Genomic DNA, 22,500 nt, shown 5'->3' with positions numbered 1-22,500 from the left:
AGCTGTAAGGCTTTTAACTGGTGCAGCTGAAGAAATCACATCACCCTATTTCTGGCGCCAATCCGGTCCTCAAGTAACTCCTGTCCTGCAACTTTAGGCACAACTACTCCGCACACCTGAATCAGCCTGATTCAAGGCTTCAGCAAGCAGTTTGAACTCTTGACAGAGACTCCAAAGGTTTTGTGTCTCCCACTGTCTGTCTGTCCTCCAGGGGAAGACGATGCCATGTCCCTACCCGAACTATGGCTACTCTCGCTACAGGTACCCGGGGTGGGGCATGGGCGACCTGCGGCTCCGCCTTGGCTCAGAGGAGAACGGCTGCAAGAGGGTCTGCCAGATCTCCTCCTGGGTCCCCAAGTGCTGCAAGAACCACTACGGCCGAGACTGTGAAGGTAAGAACCACTACGGCCCAGACTGTGAAGGTAAAAACCACTACGGCCCAGACTGTGAAGGTAAAAACCACTACAGCCCAGACTGTGAAGGTAAGAACCACTACGGCCGAGACTGTGAAGGTAAGAACCACTACGGCCGAGACTGTGAAGGTAAGAACCACTACGGCCGAGACTGTGAAGGTAAGAACCACTACGGCCCAGACTGTGAAGGTAAGAACTGCTACAGCCCAGACTGTGAAGGTAAGAACCACTACAGCCCAGACTGTGAAGGTAAAAACCACTACGGCCCAGACTGTGAAGGTAAAAACTGCTACGGCCCAGACTGTGAAGGTAAGAACCACTACAGACCAGACTGTGAAGGTAAGAACCACTACGGCCGAGACTGTGAAGGTAAGAACCACTACGGCCGAGACTGTGAAGGTAAAAACCACTACGGCCCAGACTGTGAAGGTAAGAACCACTACGGCCGAGACTGTGAAGGTAAGAACCACTACGGCCGAGACTGTGAAGGTAAAAACCACTACGGCCCAGACTGTGAAGGTAAGAACCACTACGGCCCAGACTGTGAAGGTAAGAACCACTACGGCCCAGACTGTGAAGGTAAGAACCACTACAGCCCAGACTGTGAAGGTAAGAACCACTACAGACCAGACTGTGAAGGTAAGAACTGCTACAGCCCAGACTGTGAAGGTAAGAACCGCTACGGCCCAGACTGTGAAGGTAAGAACCACTACGGCCCAGACTGTGAAGGTAAGAACCACTACGGCCGAGACTGTGAAGGTAAGAACCACTACAGCCCAGACTGTGAAGGTAAGAACCACTACGGCCCAGACTGTGAAGGTAAGAACCACTACGGCCCAGACTGTGAAGGTAAGAACCACTACGGCCCAGACTGTGAAGGTAAGAACCACTACGGCCGAGACTGTGAAGGTAAGAACTGCTACAGCCCAGACTGTGAAGGTAAGAACTGCTACGGCCCAGACTGTGAAGGTAAGAACTGCTACAGCCCAGACTGTGAAGGTAAGAACTGCTACAGCCCAGACTGTGAAGGTAAGAACTGCTACAGCCCAGACTGTGAAGGTAAGAACTGCTACAGCCCAGACTGTGAAGGTAAGAACCACTACAGCCCAGACTGTGAAGGTAAGAACCACTACGGCCCAGACTGTGAAGGTAAGAACCACTACGGCCCAGACTGTGAAGGTAAGAACCACTACAGCCCAGACTGTGAAGGTAAGAACCACTACAGCCCAGACTGTGAAGGTAAGAACCACTACAGCCCAGACTGTGAAGGTAAGAACCACTACAGCCCAGACTGTGAAGGTAAGAACCACTACAGCCCAGACTGTGAAGGTAAAAACCACTACGGCCCAGACTGTGAAGGTAAGAACCACTACGGCCCAGACTGTGAAGGTAAGAACCACTACGGCCCAGACTGTGAAGGTAAGAACCACTACAGCCCAGACTGTGAAGGTAAGAACCACTACAGCCCAGACTGTGAAGGTAAGAACCACTACAGCCCAGACTGTGAAGGTAAAAACCACTACGGCCCAGACTGTGAAGGTAAGAACCACTACAGCCCAGACTGTGAAGGTAAGAACCACTACAGCCCAGACTGTGAAGGTAAGAACCACTACAGCCCAGACTGTGAAGGTAAGAACCACTACGGCCCAGACTGTGAAGGTAAAAACCACTACGGCCCAGACTGTGAAGGTAAGAACCACTACAGCCCAGACTGTGAAGGTAAGAACCACTACAGCCCAGACTGTGAAGGTAAGAACCACTACAGCCCAGACTGTGAAGGTAAGAACCACTACGGCCCAGACTGTGAAGGTAAGAACCACTACAGCCCAGACTGTGAAGGTAAGAACCACTACAGCCCAGACTGTGAAGGTAAGAACCACTACAGCCCAGACTGTGAAGGTAAGAACCACTACGGCCCAGACTGTGAAGGTAAGAACTACTACAGCCCAGACTGTGAAGGTAAAAACCACTACGGCCCAGACTGTGAAGGTAAGAACTACTACAGCCCAGACTGTGAAGGTAAAAACCACTACAGCCCAGACTGTGAAGGTAAAAACCACTACGGCCCAGACTGTGAAGGTAAGAACTACTACAGCCCAGACTGTGAAGGTAAGAACCACTACAGCCCAGACTGTGAAGGTAAAAACCACTACGGCCCAGACTGTGAAGGTAAGAACCACTACAGCCCAGACTGTGAAGGTAAAAACCACTACGGCCCAGACTGTGAAGGTAAGAGCCACTACAGACCAGACTGTGAAGGTAAGAACCACTACGGCCCAGACTGTGAAGGTAAGAACCACTACAGCCCAGACTGTGAAGGTAAAAACCACTACGGCCCAGACTGTGAAGGTAAAAACCACTACAGCCCAGACTGTGAAGGTAAAAACTACTATGAACCGCTACGCTATATATCAAAAAGCTGAATACGAATAATAAAGTACTAAAAGTGGTGACCCGGTGAAAGTTGACAGTTCTAAGAGGATATGGTTTGAACAGGATATGGTTTGAACAGGATATGGTTTGAACATGGTTTGAACAGGCTATGGTTTGAACAGGATATGGTTTGAACAGGATATGGTTTGAACAGTGCTCGGGGCCGTAGCAATAACCATATAAGGTCATCAGGCCCTATTTGACGTCACCTAGAGCCGAAAGTAGAATACGAAGAAAACACTGGAAACCTAGCGTTCAGAGCAGTCTGCTCACGGGGGCAACTTTCACATACGTTTACCTCATTATTTGAAACTTTGGCCATGTTTAATATGAACATCCAACATTGTAACATTATCCAGTATGACACAAAATGAGGAAAAGCATATTATTGTCCACTTTAATGCATTCCAGTTTGTCTCCTCTCCTCTCGTCCTCACTCTGTTGTTGTTGTTGTTGTTGTTGTTGTTGTGTGCTGCAGCATGTCCAGGGGGGGTGGAGGCCCCCTGTGGTGGCCATGGGGACTGCGACGACGGCCGGACGCGGACGGGCATCTGCAGGTGTCACCAGGGCTTCATAGGGACGGCCTGCCAGCTCTGCCAGAACAACTACTACGGCCCCAACTGCACCGGTACGACCCACGGGCCGTTTGGTTTGTCGCATTGGGGCCAGTGTGGAAGTACCAAAAACTGCAGTTCTTCGAATGGCCACTTGAGGCTGGCTCGAAAAGAGATTCCTTCTCAATTCACCCCCATGTTAAAATGTCAAACTTTACACCAGATATAAACATGTTTACAGCCTGGTAAAAAAAAAAGGGGGGGGGGGGTTTGGTCTATATAGCTAATTTCACCATTCATAACAACTGTACGCAGGGATGATTTTTCTTAAATATATAAACTAGATGATAAAGCAGACAATGTTTTGGGCGTGATTGATGCCTGTCCAATGATCGTGCAGCTCACTGATCACGGACCAATAGCAAGCAGCGCTGCGGCTCTGGAAAACCCCCTCTTGTCCAAATATGGCTGCAAATAATATGGTTACTTTCTCGCTTGAAAAAATATGAAAACTGAATAAAGAGACCCTGGTATCGCTGTCGGCTGGTGTGAAATGCATTCTGGGATAGGTTGGTATCGCTGTCGGCTGGTGTGAAATGCATTCTGGGATAGGTTGGTATCGCTGTCGGCTGGTGTGAAATGCATTCTGGGATAGGTTGGTATCGCTGTCGGCTGGTGTGAAATGCATTCTGGGATAGGTTGGTATCGCTGTCAGCTGGTGTGAAATGCATTCTGGGATAGGTTGGGCCGTGAAGGATCCAACCGTTACATCCTCCAAATTCGTGACAACATTTCTCGACGGCATTTGAAGGAGCTGTCGAAATGACAGCCGCCATTCGGTCTTCAAATTCAACCTTCAGAGGATGTGACGACCCCTCAATCAAGTCACAGCTTCTCTCTCTCTCTCTCTCTCTCTCTCTCCCTCTTTCTGTCACTCTCTCTCCGTCTCTCCCTCCCTCCCTCTTTCTGTCACTCTCTCTCCGTCTCTCCCTCCCTCTTTCTGTCACTCCCTCTCTCCCTCTCAGCCTGTAACTGTGCAGTGAATGGCAGGTGTGATGGCGGTCTGGAAGGTTCTGGAGAGTGTGTGTGTCAGCCCGGTTGGCAGGGCGCGCGATGTGAGACCCAAACCGGTGAGTTCCCCTCCAATTCTCCAACTCTCACTGTCTGCTGAATGTCATGATTTCATATCTGTTAAATATACAACCCCCCCTCCTCCCTCCTCCTCCTCCCCTTCCCCCCCCCCTCCTCCCTCCCAGGCACGGTACCAGCAGAGTGCCAGCAGTGCGCTGCCCAGGCGCTGTGTGTGCCAGGTATCGGCTGTGTGTGTATGTCTCAGTACCAAGGGAACGGGACCTTCTGCAGCCCAGAGCCACGTACGTACTCTGCCTGTGACACACATGTATTTATTTATTTATTTATTTATTTGCTTGTTTATTTTGGTTTGTGCCTCATTTGAGGCGCGTCAATTTCTGCTCCTATTCACCTTATGTTCAGACGCTGGGGTGGGCCAAATTCTTCCGGGTCGGGTTAACACTTCCGGCGGTCACGGCGCCAAATATGAAAGAACGTCATAGCGGACAGTGCAGGGGGTAAAACCAAGAATGTAGCCTACTACTTTGAGCTCGGTACACAGCAAGCAAGCGAGTATCCACTGTTAGCCAGGTCAGATAACGTTATCGTCGACAATGACGAGCACTTTCTTGTAAAACATACCTGGACTCCAACAAAGAAAGCTTCAGATAGTTTTCTCTCCGAGCGCTCGCGCCATTTACGTCTTATAAGACCCGCAGACGAGCCAGTTACATGGCGTTGCATTCTTAGACATTGCCGTTTGCTTTTATTTGGTATGTTACATACAATTGGCTAAATTATTAGTTAATTCAGAGTTAGATGATATTGGAGCAGCCAGCCATTTTCTTTTTCTTTTAGCCGGAAGTCGTCACACGACCACACAACCGGGTCAAATGGGTGTGGCTACATAAGGTGAATAGCGCACTACAGGCATCAGATACCAAATACTAGTAGCACAGAACCAGTAGTATTTTAGGGAAAAGGTAGGCACAATAACCGATGAATAAAAAGTTGTTACCGTACCGTAGTTTTGAGCCCCTGTCAGTCGAGGCTGTAATCGTCCTCCTACCTGTCTGTCATGGAGGGGGAAAAGCAGCACTGCTTGGAGGATGAGAAAATGAAGCAATCCACTCTGTCCAAACTTTTGCCGATCTAACTAATCATGACATGAAGGGGAATGTATTTTGGTAGCCGATTTGTTTAGAAGAGCATTGCTATAGTGCAGCGTTATATTTTACATGCTTGCTGCTATATTTAAACTGCCGTGATATTTGTTTGTGGAGCAGAGAGAGACCGACACGGGGACGAAAGTGGCCGCGCACTCCGGATTATATTGACCTAATTTGAGGTGTAATTATGCAAGATGTGTTTATATTGTTTATATTTTGCTGTTATAGCGTTTGACCGAGTGTAACAGCAGTGTTTGTGAACGCAGCTCCAGACCTGTGTGCAGAGTATAACGGCGGCTGTCACCAGGACGCAGTCTGTAATCAAACCAGCCAGTCTGTTAACTGCACCTGCCACAGCGGTTACCATGGAGACGGCTTCTCCTGTGACCCTATTAACAGGTGGGCGCGACATTGTTATTTTTCCTCGGTTTACTGTGATTTTCTTTCTGTTTTGCTGCTACGAAATTATTATTTTATCATTTTGTCATATTTATTATAGACTCACAGGGAGACAATTTAACTTCATCCAGTGGCTTTTTTACATAGTGATCTAATGGATTGAAAATGTTTGTATGCTTCTGTCTGCCGTTCTGTCTGTCTCCCATTCTGTCTGTCTGTCTGTATGTCTGTCTGTCTGTTTGTCTGTCTGTTGTAAACCAGGTGTGTTGAAGAGCCTAATGGTGGCTGCAGTGATTTTGCGTCCTGTAAGTTCACTGGCCCGGTGAGTCCCCTCCCTAAACTGAAACCCTCATACAGTAACTCGTAACTTCACTAGTATTCTGTCTGTGATTGGTCAGTTAACGACCCTCTGTGTTCGTCTCGTCAGAACGAGCGTCGGTGTGCATGCCTGCCGGGGTACGTGGGTGATGGAGTCCAGTGTCTGGAGGAGGTGGAGCCTCCTGTGGACCGCTGTCTGGAGGAGAACGGGGACTGTGACCCCAAGGCCTCCTGCAAGGACCTGCATTACCATGGTAACACATCTGTGATGGAACCAGTTCCCGCAGTATCACTGGAGTGTTCCCCAGGACTTATCTAAGACCTGTAATGTAAATACAGCCAAAGATGACAGTCTGAAGCATTGTCTGTATAGACGGTTTTAACTTAACATTCTAAATTGAACCCCCGCTCACTTCCTGTTGCAGTGTTTTCTATGGACATAAAAGAAAAAAAAACATTCAAGTGCAGGACTGACCATTCCATGAAAACCATCTAAACAGCTGAGCGGCAAAAACAAAAGTAACGATGTCGAGTGAATATTTCTGCAGTTTGCGGAATGCTGAGAAAAAGGAAGTGCTGTGGGGTTGCGCTCTGGTGAAAACCGTCTATAAAATATGGATGTCAGGACAGCTCCCCAAAAATGACGCCAAAATATCTCGATTGCCCCCTGGAGGCTGGCTGCAGTATAGGTCATAAGTCCCGTCCCCTCCATGTTAGCCAATGGGACATGAGCCAAACTAAAAAGTACAGATCAAATAATTCCCCCGACCCAAAAGATGGTTTCTCTCATTTTAGGTAGTTCTCATCATGTTGCTATATGTTCAAGCGATCATTTTCCTGATAAGTCATTAATCTTTTATACAGTCAATGGTGTGAAGTCACAGTAACACTAGTCTGGCAGTGCCACACCTGTAGATGATATCAATGTCTGGAACACAACTCTGAAAAGTGGTGAACGCCCGCCCCCCCCCCAAGCCAAAAAAAAGGGGGATACATGACAGACATATGAATTGACCAACCGGGGACCTCGTGGGCGGTGCATTCGGAATGTGTGCTCCAGCTAAATCGACCCCGGGTGAACTGCAACAACTGCAACAAACAAACACGTCCTTGAGAGCCTCTTCTACGCCGTGGACCTGGCACACTTCCTGTAACGCAGCCGTTAAATGATCTCGCCCACTCATTCTTCCTGCAAGACAGCCTCTCGCTACCTTTTGGTCTGTCGCTAGTCTCTTCACGGTGCTTCACGGCGTTCCACTCACTACGTGTTTCCTTGCCGGACTGTGATATGGGAGGAGGCGCGCTGTATAACGCGCTGTATGACGCGCTGTATGACGTAACTTCCGTCACAGCTCAGCTAACCAGATTTCACCTGCAGCATCCGGAAATCGCTTGTGATTCAGAGACTTGTGATTCAGACCCTCCGTCGCTGGAAGCTTGCGGATGTTGACGGTGGGTCTGACCACGTGAGACTACAGTAACACTGGTTCCTCTGTTCCCCCTGGTTCTCCTGGTTCTCCTGGTCAGCCAGTACAGCAGGAGTGTTCCATCTGCGCTCTCCAGACGGGAAGTACCAGATGAACTTCAGCCAGGCGGACGCCGCGTGCCAGGCCCAGAATGCTACGCTAGCTAGCCTCAAACAGCTGGGAGACGCACAGCAGGTGAGTGTGATGGTGCATGGACACACACCAGTTAGAGTAGTCATATGCACAACAGGGAAATATCGCTTCATTATATACTATTAGAATTCTAAAGGATATGAACTTCCCGAAGTCTAAGATCTACTGGCAGAACCTCGGTCAACTTTTCCCTTTCCTGTTATACTAGATATCACCAAGGACACGTCTGTTCAAAGGTAACATTACTACTAAGTTATGTTACATTGGTATGACGATTTCACAGACACATTACACTGTATTATAGTCACATCTTAAGTTAGCTAATGTTAGGAAAACAATGAGATCACCAACTTCCTGCTTCTATCTGTTGTAATGTTAAAAGGATTTGTAAAAGGACAGATTTGGTGCTGACATTTTTAAAATGACATGAATTATCGTTAGCCAGAAATAAGGAGGAACTTGGTGATTTGACATTAGGCTAATTCCTCTTGATGTAGCGATACGTTAGCTAGCTAGTTGTAGCTATAGCGTTTTGTTAACATTAGCTAGCTTAAGATGTGACTATATACAATGTAAGTTTGTGAAGATTGTGATACAATGTAATATGAATGACTAATGTTACCTTTGAACAGACATGTCCTTGGTGATATCTATTATAACAGGACAAGGGAACGTTGACCGGGGTTCTGCCGGGTACCAAGCTTGCCTCAACTGTTATTGGAGCACAGAGCAAAAACGGAAAGGTCAATTATAGGGATATAGATATTATAGAGGTACTGTATTTGTAGTTATATTTATAGTGATATTATGAGTATTAACCCATTCAATTTGTTATCAATCATTCTGACATGGCTTCCTGTCTGTTCCAGTTGGGGATGCACCTGTGTGTGGCGGGCTGGCTGGAGGGCGGGCAGGTGGGATATCCCACTCGTTTTCCGTCTGTGAAGTGCGGAGAGAACCATGTGGGCGTGGTCCTCTACAAAGAGCCGGTCGACCGCACCAGCCGCTACGACGCCTACTGCTACCGGCTCACAGGTCAGTTAGCAGCTGTGACACCTCAGGTGAAAAGAAGCGGCTGGCGACTGCACATGTATCAGAGGAGGCAGGTGCTAGTCTACAACTCTCCCCAGATCAGCAGAGGGGGTGAAGCAACGACCGGGACAGCAGGAGGAATTGGCTAAATACAACTCATGTGTGTGTCTGTGTGTAGAAGTGTATTGAAAATAACATTATCATGATCTGTGTGTAGCAATGCTTACATAGAGATATGAAATGTATAACTGTGTGGGTGTGTGTGTGTGGGGGTGTGTGTGTGTGTGTGTGTGTGTGTGTGTGTGTGTGTGTGTGTGTGTGTGTGTGTGTGTGTGTGTGTGTGTGTGTGTGTGTGTGCGCGCGCGCAGCGCGCGCGCCTGCCTGCCTGCCTGCCTGCCTGCCTGCCTGCCTGCCTGCCTGCGTGCGTGCGTGCGCGCGCGTGCGTGCGTGTGTGTGTGTAGATGTGTCGTGTGTGTGTCCCTCTGGTTACGTGGGAGATGGAGAGTTCTGTAACGGCGTCCTGACCAGCGTCCTCGCAACATACGCCAACTTCTCTGTCTTCTACAAGGTGAGTGTGTGTAGTTTGTGTTTTAAAGGTGCTATGTGTAAGATTTGGGAAGAAATTGGTGACATTAAGTGTTTTTTATTACCAATGAGTGGATGCTCCGTAACATAACTTAAAAAATGAGACCACCCGTGTCTCTCTGCGTCCAGCCGTTCCTATGCTGTGGTGAATTGTTCGGGAGGACTTGGGTTGAGATTTCACGGAAAATCGGGCGGATGTGATGTTTCTGTGCGCTCCCGAGCCTGCCTCTTAGCGCTTCAGCCAGTAAATCCACCAGCGAAGAAGACGATACACGCAGGCTAACGTTAGCTAATGCAGTCAACGAACATCAACAAACAACCTGCAACAACACCGAGTCCAGTAACAAGTCCACCTAAGCAGAAAAAGACAAACATATTTTTCTAGTGAAGCCCATCTGGGCAAACAGCAGCAATGTGTCATGGGGAAACTAGAGTTGGGCTGTGTTTTTGCTTCATGGAGGGACCTTTTACGTTAGCATTAGCTTGTTGTATTAGCTTGTTATGTTAGCTGCCGTTTACCACGAAACTTACTGCAGAAGACCTGATAGCTCTGCGTGGCTACCAGAATATACGTCGAGTTGGAGCAAAAAGCGATGCACAAAATGACTGTGGAAAAAATATTTTGACTTTTGGCTGGCGTTTAGCTTGCTTGGTAACACGACTAATATAGCGATTGACCACCCAGAAGCTCCGTTAATTCATGCAATAACTTTACCGTCACAAATATGTCACAGAAAGGGGCGGAGTCCATCTCCTTGCCTCTCCTACAGTAGATCATCTGAGCTGTGGGAAACCAGAAGTAAAGATGACTCTGCTCCTTTAATGACCTGCAAGAAAACACACAGATAAAGAGGCTCTGCCTCCCTTCTGGTCACATGATAATTAACCCCCCCCCCCCCCCCCCCCCTCTCTCTCTCTCTCTCTCTCTCTCTCTCTCTCTCTCTCTCTCTCTCTCTCTCTCTCTCTCTCTCTCTCTCTCTCTCTCTCTCTCTCTCTCTCTCTCTCTCTCTCTCTCTCTCTCTCTCTCTCTCTCTCTCTCTCTAGTTCTTGTTAGACTATAGTGACTCGTCCTCAGCAGGCCGGCAGCTCGTGGACTTGTTGTCCCACAGGAGGTCGGAGGTCACGCTGTTTGTTCCTCACAACGCCGGCTTCAGCCAAAACCAGGTCTGATGTCACACCTCACTAACCAACCAGGTCACACCTCAGGTCTGATGTCACACCTCACTAACCAACCAAGTCACACCTCAGGTCTGATGTCACACCTCACTAACCAACCAGGTCACACCTCATTAACTCTTTAAACCAGGTCTGATGTCACACCTCACTAACCAACCAGGTCACACCTCATTAACCAGGTCTGATGTCACACCTCACTAACCAACCAGGTCACACCTCAGGTCTGATGTCACACCTCACTAACCAACCAGGTCACACCTCAGGTCTGATGTCACACCTCACTAACCAACCAGGTCACACCTCATTAACTCTTTAAACCAGGTCTGATGTCACACCTCACTAACCAACCAGGTCACACCTCATTAACCAGGTCTGATGTCACACCTCACTAACCAACCAGGTCACACCTCAGGTCTGATGTCACACCTCACTAACCAACCAAGTCACACCTCAGGTCTGATGTTACACCTCACTAACCAACCAGGTCACACCTCATTAACTCTTTAAACCAGGTCTGATGTCACACCTCACTAACCAACCAGGTCACACCTCATTAACCAGGTCTGATGTCACACCTCACTAACCAACCAGGTCACACCTCAGGTCTGATGTCACACCTCACTAACCAACCAGGTCACACCTCACTAACTCTTTCCCCGCCATTGGCGTGTTTTTACGTCATTTATGAGACAACGCTTCCCCGCCAATGACATGATACCACGTCAATCTGTGTTTTCACTGTTATATGACCGATGGGTCTGTGCTACTCACCTTGTGAAACACTACAGCACTTCCACAGTAACACAGAAACGACTGTGATGGTCGGCCAAAACCAGCAGGCAGAGGAAAAGCTCCAGCGTGCTACTCAAACAGCGCTTTGACCCAGCTGACATGGTGATAACACGGATTTGTGACAGTCGATCAAACCTTTTTTCCACCAGGCGCTGGCAAACACAAGTACACAAGTTACTTCTCCTCTCAGGTACTTTAGTCATCCAGATCATGAGCTCTATAACACTGTGTACATTTCAGCCGTCAGATGAGCTCCAGACGTCCGGACACTTAGAACCAGTCCCAGAACCAGGCGGGTTCTGCCTCCGGCTGGAGGGTTATTTTGTAGGCCTTAGAGTGCCAATCAAACATTCTGGCCCAGAATCCCATTAGTGAAGGGCAGAACCAAAAGGCATGAGACAGAGTGCCCTCTGACACCTGTCACACAGTGGAGAGACAGAAGGGTAGATTTTATGCAACTTATGCTTAGAATAGTGAAGACCATGAGCGACTTTAAATTGGATCAGCTGGTGTCTGCTATTAACTGAGCAGAGTTGTATCACAGACAGACTCCTGTCCCATATCATGTCAGATAAATCTATATTAAGTTCCCCCTGCCACATTTCTCTAATCCTCTCAGTAGAGGCCATGGTGCAGTTGTCAAACAGACATACAAATCTAGAAATGAGATGCTTGGAGTGAGGAGGGCTCAGCAAAACGTCGAAAAATGCATGTTCATTTGGGAGCACTACAAAGTCATGAATCTTGGATCGAACATAATCTCTGATTTGTAGGTATCTGTACAAGTGCGTGCAACTCAAATTTCCTCTTCAGAAGATCAAAGGATATGAATTGACCATCTATGTATAGGTCTCTGATGGAAACCAGCCCCTTCTCACTCCAGGCATGGTAGGTTTTGCCTGGCCGTGAAGGTGAAAAAGAATGATTGAAACAAATTGGTATGTGGACAGAAACATCTGGTAGATTCAAAACACTCCTAACTTGGAAATCACGTCAATGGCGGGGAAAGTGTTCATACATCGGCTACCCTTTAAAGTGCTGCTAATAGATTCTGTCCAAAATATGTGGAGTCATCGAGATTATGTTATGTTCTCTTTGTGTGTGTGTGTGTGTGTGTGTGTGTGTGTGTGTGTGTGTGTGTGTGTGTGTGTGTGTGTGTGTGTGTGTGTGTGTAGACTCTCTCTGGTAGAGATCTAGAATACCACATCTTGGCCAATCACGGCAGACGACTCTACCAGGACCTGAGACAACAGGAAGTCATCACATCCATGCTGGGCTTCAACCTGACCGTTACCCATGGCAACAACCAGGTCAGGAACGCACACACACACACACACACACACACACACACACACACACACACACACACACACACACACACACACACACACACACACACACACACACAGCACACACACACACACACACACACACACGCACGCACGCACGCACACACACACACACACAGCACGCACGCACGCACGCACGCACGCACACACACACACACACACACACACACACACACACACACACACACACACACACACACACACACAAAACCTTTCCTAAGTCCAGCCGCTTTACGCTCTAACAGCCAAAACTCTACAGGGTGTCTAACTCAACTTCATTCTGGGCCACATCAGCATTGTTTGCCCTCAAAGGGCCGGTTGTAAATGTAACATGATATAAATGTATCTGGCCTACATGTTATCATATTACATAATTGCCTCTGATTAGATTATTATTGTTTTTTAGTAATAACTTAACAATTAATAACTAGCTCTGAAAGCAAAAGTATAGGAAAAATAATGGCAGACAGACAACTAGTACCCTACAACTATTAGAACTAATTAGAATTAGAATTGTATTGCGCAAATTGTATTCTTTGCTAGTTCTCGCAGGCCACATAAAATGAGGTGCCGGGCCGGATTTGGCCCGCAGGTCTTGAGTTTGACACATGTGCTCTAAGTAGAATGGGAGGTTTAAGTTAGCTAATGTTTGCAAAATGCTAGCTAACGAGCTAACGAGCTAGCCAACATTAGCCTGGGTAAACCCAGCCTCCACGTGACCTCTATCTATGTGCTATCAGTCACAAGACACAAAAAGTCACAAAAAAGCTAGTGACTGATAGCACATAGATAGACGTCATGTGGAGGCTGGGTTTACCCAGGCTAAGCCAACATATAGTTACATCAAGAGGAGTTAGCCTAATGTGAGGTCACCAACCTCCTTATTTCTGTGGTAACGTTAAAGGGAATTGGAAAAGGACAGATTCTGTAGGTTGGTTACTGACATATTTTTAAGATTGCATGAATTATCGTTAGGAAGTTGGTGGTCTGATATTAGTCTAACTCATCTTGATGTAACTATAGGTTAGCTAGCTAGTTAGCTAGCATTTTGCAAGCTAACTTAAGATTTGACTACAATGTACATTCATGTATCCGTGAACTGAAGATTGTGATACCAATGTAACATGACTTAGTAATGTTACCTTTGAACCTATAAGTATAACAGGAAAGTTAAGCGAGGTTCTGCTGGTACCAAGCTTGCTCAACTGTTATAGAGAGTCAAAGTCACTTCCGGTTTAGGCATATCCACCCAGATATTTAATCTGCCATTCTTTTTTCCATAGACATTTCATAAAATGCTTATAAACTTTACTTTAGCTTCACTTCGGCAAACCAAGCGATTCAGCTATTTGCAATTACGAGAGACCATAGAACATTTTACTCGGACCAAAACTTAAGAAAAAATAGCGGATTAAAAATGAATAAATAGACGTTTGTTTTGTTTTTAAGTTTTGGTCCGAGTGAAATGTTCTATGGTCTCGCCTGATTCTAAATATAGCTGAATCGCGTGGTTTGACCAGGTAAAACTATTTTGTATAAGCATTTTACGCAATGTCTATGGAAAAAACAATGCAGGTGAAAGCTCTTGGTTCGTATGCCTAAACCGGAAGTGGGCGTGACTTTGACTCTATTGGAGCACAGAGCGAAAATGGGTGGGACATAGGAAAGGTCACTTCAACCACAACAACATGGCCGACATTTAAAATAAGAAAATTTGCTGATTCTTCTTCTTCAGAGTCGTAAGCTGGTGAACCTGCAGCTGTTGTTGGACTGGGACATTCCCGCCGTCAACGGCATCATCCACGTCCTCGCCGCTCCGCTGACGGCGCCCCCGCCCCCACCGCCGGTGAGTCACCATGGAGACCCGTCCCAAGATCTCCGTTCTCTCTCCTTAACACAATGCTCATAGCACAGATGGCTGGAACAGTTTTTTTTGTAGTGTTAGATTGAAGAACATTTCCCCATTGAAAAGCATGTAAAAAGGCCTTTTTACATGCAAAACAGCAAAAAAGTGCCTTTTCTTGGACTTCCAGCCAAAAACATGAATTACCTCATGTTAAGCATTCATCCTGGAGGTAAGGCTTCAAACTTGATTTCAAATTTGGTTTTATAGTGTATCCACCATTTTGGCATAGGGACCCATAGGGATACATTTCATGCAGTTGACATGTTACCACCAGGTGCCCCCCCCCCCCCCCCCCCCCCCCCATGCCAAAACAAGGAAAATAGTCAAACACAGTAAAAACTACAAAGTTGAATTCTTACCTCCAGGATGGATGCCTAACATCAGGGCATTCATGATTTTTTGGGGGTGAAATGGCTGGAAGTCCAAAATCTGCACTTTTTTTTCAATACACTGCACTATTTGACCGTTTACAGCCAACAAGTATCATTTTTGCACTTCCTGGGATTTGTGCAAAAAAGCACTAATTACCTTATGTTAAAGGTGATGTTTTTGTCTTAAAATAAATGTTAAATGGCTCTATATTCTGACAGCAATCACTGAAATAGTAGAGAGAACTTGTAGAGACTCACGGATGGCAGCATTGGATTCAGGGTGAAAAAATACATAGTCCTTTATAGGCATCGCGATCCGACCTTCCGTTTCCCAGAAAATGTAAACTTTTCTCTGATTGGATAAAAATTGGCGCCAACCTCAAACTATCCAATCAGAGAAATATAATAAATAATAAAAATAAAAATAATATTTTGTATTTTAAATACTGTATTCTGAATACATTTATTCCGTTAGAACCGTTACTCCCCCCACCCTGTGCGCATGCCCGGTGTAGGTGAATGGTCATGTGATATGCAGTTTCAGGCGTCTTTAGTATGGACAGAGATTATTCCTGAAATGTGAGTTTATGGCCCAATTATGCTCAACGTTAAATACGGATATGCATACGGACAAAGTTTTCTGTCCGTACTCTGCGTTCATTTCTTGCGTAATTCTGCACGTTTTCTGAAAGCTTATGGATACGGATGAAACGGAGCAGTAGCCTACCACACACACTCACACATCTGACTCTCTACTGCCCACTAGTGGATCTATTGCTTAACATGATACCAACGTGAAAGACGCATGGAAGTATGTGGGCAGTGACGTTTACATCTTTAACTGTGGGACTTACCGCCTCAGGACAGGGTGGAGGCTTCTGATTGGGTGTTTCACCTCAATGATTGATTTTGATTGGCTGAGTTTTATCATCCTCAGGGGAAATAAAGCTGCTGCTGTCGACCCAGCTGAAACGCAGTCTCGTCTCCACGGCGATGAGGCAGTAGATTGTAGCTGTTGCCATGGTTATTAGAGTTGGCCTGATAAAGTCTGTGTGTGTTGTGTGCATCTGTTTCAGCAGCCTGGTCGCCAGAATAAAACATTGGCAAAATATATGTTGTATATCACATTTCTAGATACGTGTGTATCAACGTTGTAGAGTCTGCTATTGAAGAGCGTGGTGGCCAGTAAGGGTGTTGTGGTCGGGGTGGAAATATCAGCCTTATTTTACAGTTTCTGCTTATACTCTCTACTTTGCTTACATTTCTGCAGTGTACATACATACCGGTAACTGATTCGCTGGGAAAACAAATTGCTCCAAATATCCCCAATTGTTCTTGTCTCGACTTGTTTCAGTGAGAGAAGCCGCTAATTGCACCGCTAATCAAGCTAGCAAACACGTTTCACTTCCTATACGTACTTCACAAATGAAAGCATCCTGTTAGTTTGTCAGCGGAAAGCTTTTAATTTGAAGGAGCCGTGCAGGAAATGGACTTAAAAGTCCCAGGCAACTTGACACTGTTAAGCGGCTCCAAAATGCACAATGCAGGAACAGGCCTTCAGAGGGCGCTGTGGGAATGACAGAGCCGCTATTCTCCCTACTAGAAGTCACTGTACCATCAAAATGATTAAAAAGCTGTTATATTAAGTAAAATAGTTAGGCTACATAATGGGGCTTTAAGCCTAACCCAAAACCATATCGTTGCCTAAATATAACCAAAGTTGTTTTATTTATGTTTAACATTGGACAGGTAGCAGGTTTTTAAATTAACCACAGTTTTGTTTCAAATTTACCTTGAGATTGTAGGTTTGCAGAAACGTAAAATGCAGATGTTTTAAAAATGTAAAAATGTCACGTTTTATTCTGGCAACTGTGTTGGTTTCAGACACCTGGGGCCGGTTGCACCAAGTGGTCTTAACTATGCCTGGTCGTAACTCCTACGTCGGTCTTAGTTAAGACCAGTCTTTAGAGTGGATTTACGCCTGTTGCACGAATAGGGCTTACATCTGGTCTTAACTACGCTGGTTGTAGCAATGTGCGTCCATGTGAATTGCCGGGGAATGTGCCCCGATTGGCCCAAAAATGTGCCTCGTGCCGTCACCCACTACTGTATGTGCGTCACTACACCCTCCCTCCTCCCACCCCCCTCCTCCTGTGGAAGCTCCGGGGGAAAATGGTGGCGATTAGTGCCAAGCAGTCTGAATGAAATTGAATGTAACGTTCCCAATTCTATGTATTAAATTCTAAAAAACGACCCTCAACATTTGGGAAGGCTAAGCCACACAACTAGTTCGTTATAATCTAACATCATGCTTCGATGGCGACGTTACGACGATGAGGACGGTAAGGACTCAATTACAGCAGGTCTCCGCTGATAGACACGGAGATCTCTGTTACAGGCAGGCACCCTTACCCTTAGACCCTTACGCCTCCTCCTGACCAGGCGTAAGAGTTGCGCCTGGGCGTAGTGAAAAGAAGGCTTAAGCCCTCTTGGTGCAACCGGCGTAGCTGTTAGGTCGTAAAGTTACGACCAACTTAGCTTAAGACCAGTCGTAAGACCACTTGGTGCAACCGGCCCCTGGTGGTGATGATCAAGAAGTTGGATGATAAATGAATGGAAGTCAATAGAATGTGTTTATATGTGTAGTAACACGTGTGTGTGTGTGTGTGTGTGCGTGTGTGTGTGTGTGTGTTCCCTCAGGTCCCCCATCCCTTCCGTGGCCGCGCCATCTCCAGCGGCTCGATGTCGGCCATCTTGGTGTGTGTGCTGCTGCTGTGTGTGTGTGGCGGCATGGGCTGCTATGTGCTCAGACAGAGAGCCCGCCCCTTCAGCTTCCACTACTTCAGGGTGAGACATACACGCACATAGCTGGACTCACTCCTGATTGGCTCACTGAAGAATGACTAAAATATGTCCAATTAGGATCCAGTTTGCAGCATTTGAATTGAAAGCGTCCAGTCAGCAGGCTCAGCTCATTTGAGTTAGAGGAGCCGCTGCTGTAGGCCAATCAGGAGCCGGGATTGTGACCATCTTATCTCCAGAGGAAGTTCATTGTGATTTTGATCTTTAAAGGGATAGTTCACCCTCAAATCAAATCAAACATACGGTACATACTTTACCTCTTACCGGTAGTGCTACTTATCCATTAGGCTCGGGAATCAATCCCAGAATGCAAGATTGCGCATTGCATTCTGGGATTGTTTCCCGCCACATTGATTGATTTGCAACCGTAACTCATTCATAATATTGGCTACACGAGGATGCTACCAGCCAGGCACGTGGGAACGTATTTTCAGCAGGGGGAGCTGGGGGCTGCCTTGGATACATGCACATGTATTGCGTGTGTGCACGTAGCGCCGCGCGATTAAAACTTGTGTGGAATTACAGCACTATGGCTCTAAAGAAATCTCGGTCAGTGTCATTGCAATGACAACGATTCTGGAGGAACTATTTCCTTTCAACCAAACTACAAAAGAAAATAGTTGCTACATGAAACTGCTCACAACAATGTCTGTGGATTATCTTGAGTAACCGGGTCAGGATTTCTGGAAAGAGACATTGCTGTTGCTGTTGTTCTTTTTGTGTGTGCTTTGAGCAGCACAAGCCGAGTGCCATCCAGTTCCACTGTATTGAGAGATCTAGATAGATAAGTAGCACTAATGTACAGGAAAGAGGAAAAGAATGTTTTGTTTTGTTTTGTTTTGATTTGGAAGTCAACCGATTTGTTGGTCGCTGCATAATTCCATTTGTGTTATTTCCTAGTTTTGAGTCTTTATTGTTATTCTATTTGACTCTTTGTCTAAGCACTTTGTTACAACTGTTAAGAAAAGTGCTGTATAAAAAATATATTGTTCTAAAATCTTCATTATAAACAAAGATAGCCAAGATAGCCTGATATTGCTGTTGACATACTTCAGACTACACCAGCCTACATTAAAAAAGGGAAAAACAGTAAAATTCTCCAAAAACGACTGTATCTCTGAACTATCTCTTTAACCAAATCACACACATTTAGGATATATGAAAAATAACTTTCAAAAGCCTTTTTAGGCTGCTATCTATCTACTCAATGAGAAGAGTTTGAAGTGACCGTTGCTACATGCGTGAGTACGGTAGCCAGGCAGAAATGATGTGACCCACTGATAGGCTAAATATTGGCCATCCTTTTTCATGATGTCTTGACCGTGGTGTTTGTGTGTGGCAGAACGAGGACGAGGGCGTGGCCTCGGAGGGCGGAGCCAAGCCGGCGCTGGTGTCTATCCCCAACCCACTGTACAGCGGCGCCCGGGCCTTCACTGAGCCTTTCAGCACGGTGAGTCCGAAGATCTGTCTACAGCAACGTGGACCAAATAAAAGATGAATACTGATATTATATAATGATAATATTGATGAAAGACTTCGTCTTCTGAAGATGACCTGCGATGACTCCCCATGCCTAAACCCAACCAATCATCACTCTCCATGCCTAAACCCAACCAATCAACATTCTCCATGCCTAAACCCAACCAATCATCACTCTCCATGCCTAAACCCAACCCCTAAACTGATTATTAAGCGGTATTTGATTTTTACTTTAGAATGTGACCGTGACAGAGGGCGGGACAGCGAACATGTAATGCAGCGTCGAGGACAATGACACCTATGTCCTCCCAATGCCTAAACCCAACCAATCATCACTCATGTCCCTCTGGCCGATCCATTCTAGCATTGGCCATTCCCTTCAGCTCTTATTTCTCTGCTGCTTCGTGGTTTGACGTCACCATCTCTCCTTCCTCCAGGAGCCAGATGAGGGAGTGGAGCCAGATGAGGGAGTGATGCCAGAGGAGGCGGCAGAACCTGTGAAGATCCTGGAGCTGGACTGACACCAGCAGAGTTCAGACTGTGGCTCCGTTTCCGGTTTAGGCCTCATTCAGGCTCATCTGTATCCATAAATAAACCAACTAACAGTCTCATTAAACCAAACTATCTCTGGGAGAAATACAAAATGGCTGCCAGTAAACAGCTGGGTAACACTTCACTTCGCTGTGGCTTTAATCTGTTTGAATCTGTGGAAGAGAAGGAGATACAGCTGTGACAACACTAGCTGTACTAACAGCATTATCACAGAATGCATTTCAAATCCATTTCCATAGTACACAGGTGATCAAATCAACAATAAACAAATATAAACATATTCCACCATCTGGACCAATCAGTCTGGAACAAACAGTGGGTCTTTTAATTTTAGCTAACGTAGCTAACAGCTAGCAGTCATTTTGAAAATGTGAAAAATGCAGCGGGTAGGGCTGAACAATTAATAATTAAAGCAAAATCTAAATCGCAATACGGCCTACTGCAAATTTCAAATCACAAGAGGCACAATATTTGTTAAAGGTCAAATGTGTCAAAATAGCATTTAAGATATTGTAGTGCTGCAGAGATGGCCTGGTACACATCATATTCTACAAACTCAAATGAGAACTTACTGAAAAACGATGCTGCTTTATTTTGCACATGATCTCACATCCAAAACCTGAACAGTTTTGCATGTATTCATTTAGTTTGACAGTTGACAATTGATTTGAGCTAAGTTGTGGACCAGTGATGTCACTCAAAGCAGTGGCATCATAAATAAATCAATATCAGAAGAATTCTCTGATTCCATGTGAATATTTTCTGGTTTCTTTACACTGTGACAGTAATCTGAATATCTTTGGGTTGTGGACAAAACAAGACATTTGAGGATTTCATCTTGGGCTTTGGGAAACACTGATTGATGTTTTTCACAATTTTCTGATATTTTATACATCAAACAAACAACTAATAATCAAGAAAATAATCAACAAGCTTAATCGACAATAACAATAATCATTGGTTGCAGCCCTAAAAGATGTCCAACAACAGGTCAAATGGGAATATAAATCCTTTAAAACACTGAATCAGTGCTTGATTGAGCTTGTCTTGTGTAGCACCCCCAACTTCTTGACTGAAGTGGAAATATCAGAATGAGGTTTTTGTTTTATAGCGACTGTAACTGTTAAGCCAAAGACTGCAATGTCATGTCTCTGTCTGGAATCTTGCTGCTGTTTCAATAAAACACTGAAGTGATGCTGGTTTGTCCAGTCAATTATGTCTTCATTTCTTTGTTCTCAGATCTGATTTCAGTTGTGAAAAGTATTCAAAATGAAAAAAACTGAACGTATTATTATTCCCAAGCTCTGAGTCATTATAAACTCAATTAGCTACAGAAGCTAATGTTCACATTCAGTCCTTGTATATTTATCTCATGTGTTCATCATTCCTTTCCTCCTCTGTGTGTGTGTGATTGAGAAATGAGATGCAGGTGGTGTTCATCCTAATTGGCCTGGTCAGGTGTCAGATTGCTGCTGGCTGATTGGCTGGTGGAGAGCATTTAAGCCAGCTGATGCCATCCTGTCGCCCCTTGCTCTCCTCATTCCCAAAGGTGATGGCTGCTGTGCTGACTGCTGTGTTCTGTCAGGTAGGAACTGTGTGTAGACCTACTTTAGTAGTTCTGCAGAACTTTATTAAGATGTGTCTTTATCTTGGTAGACCTGTGCAGTCTAAACTGTAAATAGTTACCTTCCAGATCTACACTTTTGTACACTGTAAATAACACTTACCCAAGTATCAGAAAGTAGGGGCAGAAGCCCTTTAGTTTTTTGTAACATTTTCTCATGTTTATTTTGTAGGAGCTTATAGGTAAGAGCTGTGTCTTATTTAATCCATCATTTTCTTTTCTTAGGTAAATTTAAGGTTGGGGATTAGTTTGATTGGTTAGTTGTGTTTGGGCCATGCTGTGCTCTGAAACTAAACCTGCTACTTGTGAACTTGTGATGGTGGTTTGGCTGATCATCCTTGGGAGTGGGAAGAGTGGAGGCACTTTTGGGTTGCGGTCCGGTTCCCCGAGGCCGGTTCCTAACATAATTGGGTGCTCGTCTGCTTTTCTCATTCGTCAGCACGTCGTCTGTGAGTGTGTGTATATATATATTTTATGTTTGTCTGGTGGGCAGTCTTTGTGCAGGTGGTAAATGGTGTTAGTCAAGGTGCCTTTGCATGGAGCTGAGGAAGCTCATGGTGGTAAAGCTGGTGGAGAGGTTTGTTGGAGGAGGAGCCGGTCAGAGGGGGGACCAGTAAGACTGAGGAGGGGCGTGACAAGGCAGGGCCGTCAGTAGCACGGTTTCTCCTCTTTCTGTGTAGACTGCTACCCTACAAGAGTCTCCGTACATAGACTTGCCTGTCACTCTGACTCCCAAGCCGTCTAAATCAGCGATACAGACGCATTTACAAGTGTCACAGAAACATTTCAAAGCCAC

General features: G+C 45.8%; 1 protein-coding gene across 1 annotated transcript in view; it reads left to right on the top strand.

The window, feature by feature from the left end:
• The window catches only part of stab1 (stabilin 1), a 118,758-nt gene that overhangs the window by 81,034 nt on the left and 15,224 nt on the right, over window positions 1–22,500 (top strand). The window contains exons 52-67 of the mRNA XM_083660983.1: window positions 212–392; window positions 3,325–3,474; window positions 4,426–4,530; window positions 4,657–4,773; window positions 5,907–6,039; window positions 6,301–6,361; window positions 6,467–6,611; window positions 7,885–8,018; window positions 8,846–9,011; window positions 9,470–9,576; window positions 10,638–10,757; window positions 12,737–12,871; window positions 14,646–14,756; window positions 17,888–18,034; window positions 19,392–19,499; window positions 19,966–20,025. Of these exons, the coding sequence (XP_083517109.1) occupies window positions 212–392; window positions 3,325–3,474; window positions 4,426–4,530; window positions 4,657–4,773; window positions 5,907–6,039; window positions 6,301–6,361; window positions 6,467–6,611; window positions 7,885–8,018; window positions 8,846–9,011; window positions 9,470–9,576; window positions 10,638–10,757; window positions 12,737–12,871; window positions 14,646–14,756; window positions 17,888–18,034; window positions 19,392–19,499; window positions 19,966–20,025 (1,980 nt within the window). The remainder of the gene's footprint in view (window positions 1–211; window positions 393–3,324; window positions 3,475–4,425; window positions 4,531–4,656; window positions 4,774–5,906; window positions 6,040–6,300; window positions 6,362–6,466; window positions 6,612–7,884; window positions 8,019–8,845; window positions 9,012–9,469; window positions 9,577–10,637; window positions 10,758–12,736; window positions 12,872–14,645; window positions 14,757–17,887; window positions 18,035–19,391; window positions 19,500–19,965; window positions 20,026–22,500) is intronic.

This window comes from Poromitra crassiceps (genome assembly GCF_964638095.1).
Source record: "Poromitra crassiceps genome assembly, chromosome: 25".
In the NCBI taxonomy this organism is placed as follows: domain Eukaryota; kingdom Metazoa; phylum Chordata; class Actinopteri; order Beryciformes; family Melamphaidae; genus Poromitra; species Poromitra crassiceps.
This window is presented reverse-complemented; position numbering and strand designations above follow the sequence as displayed.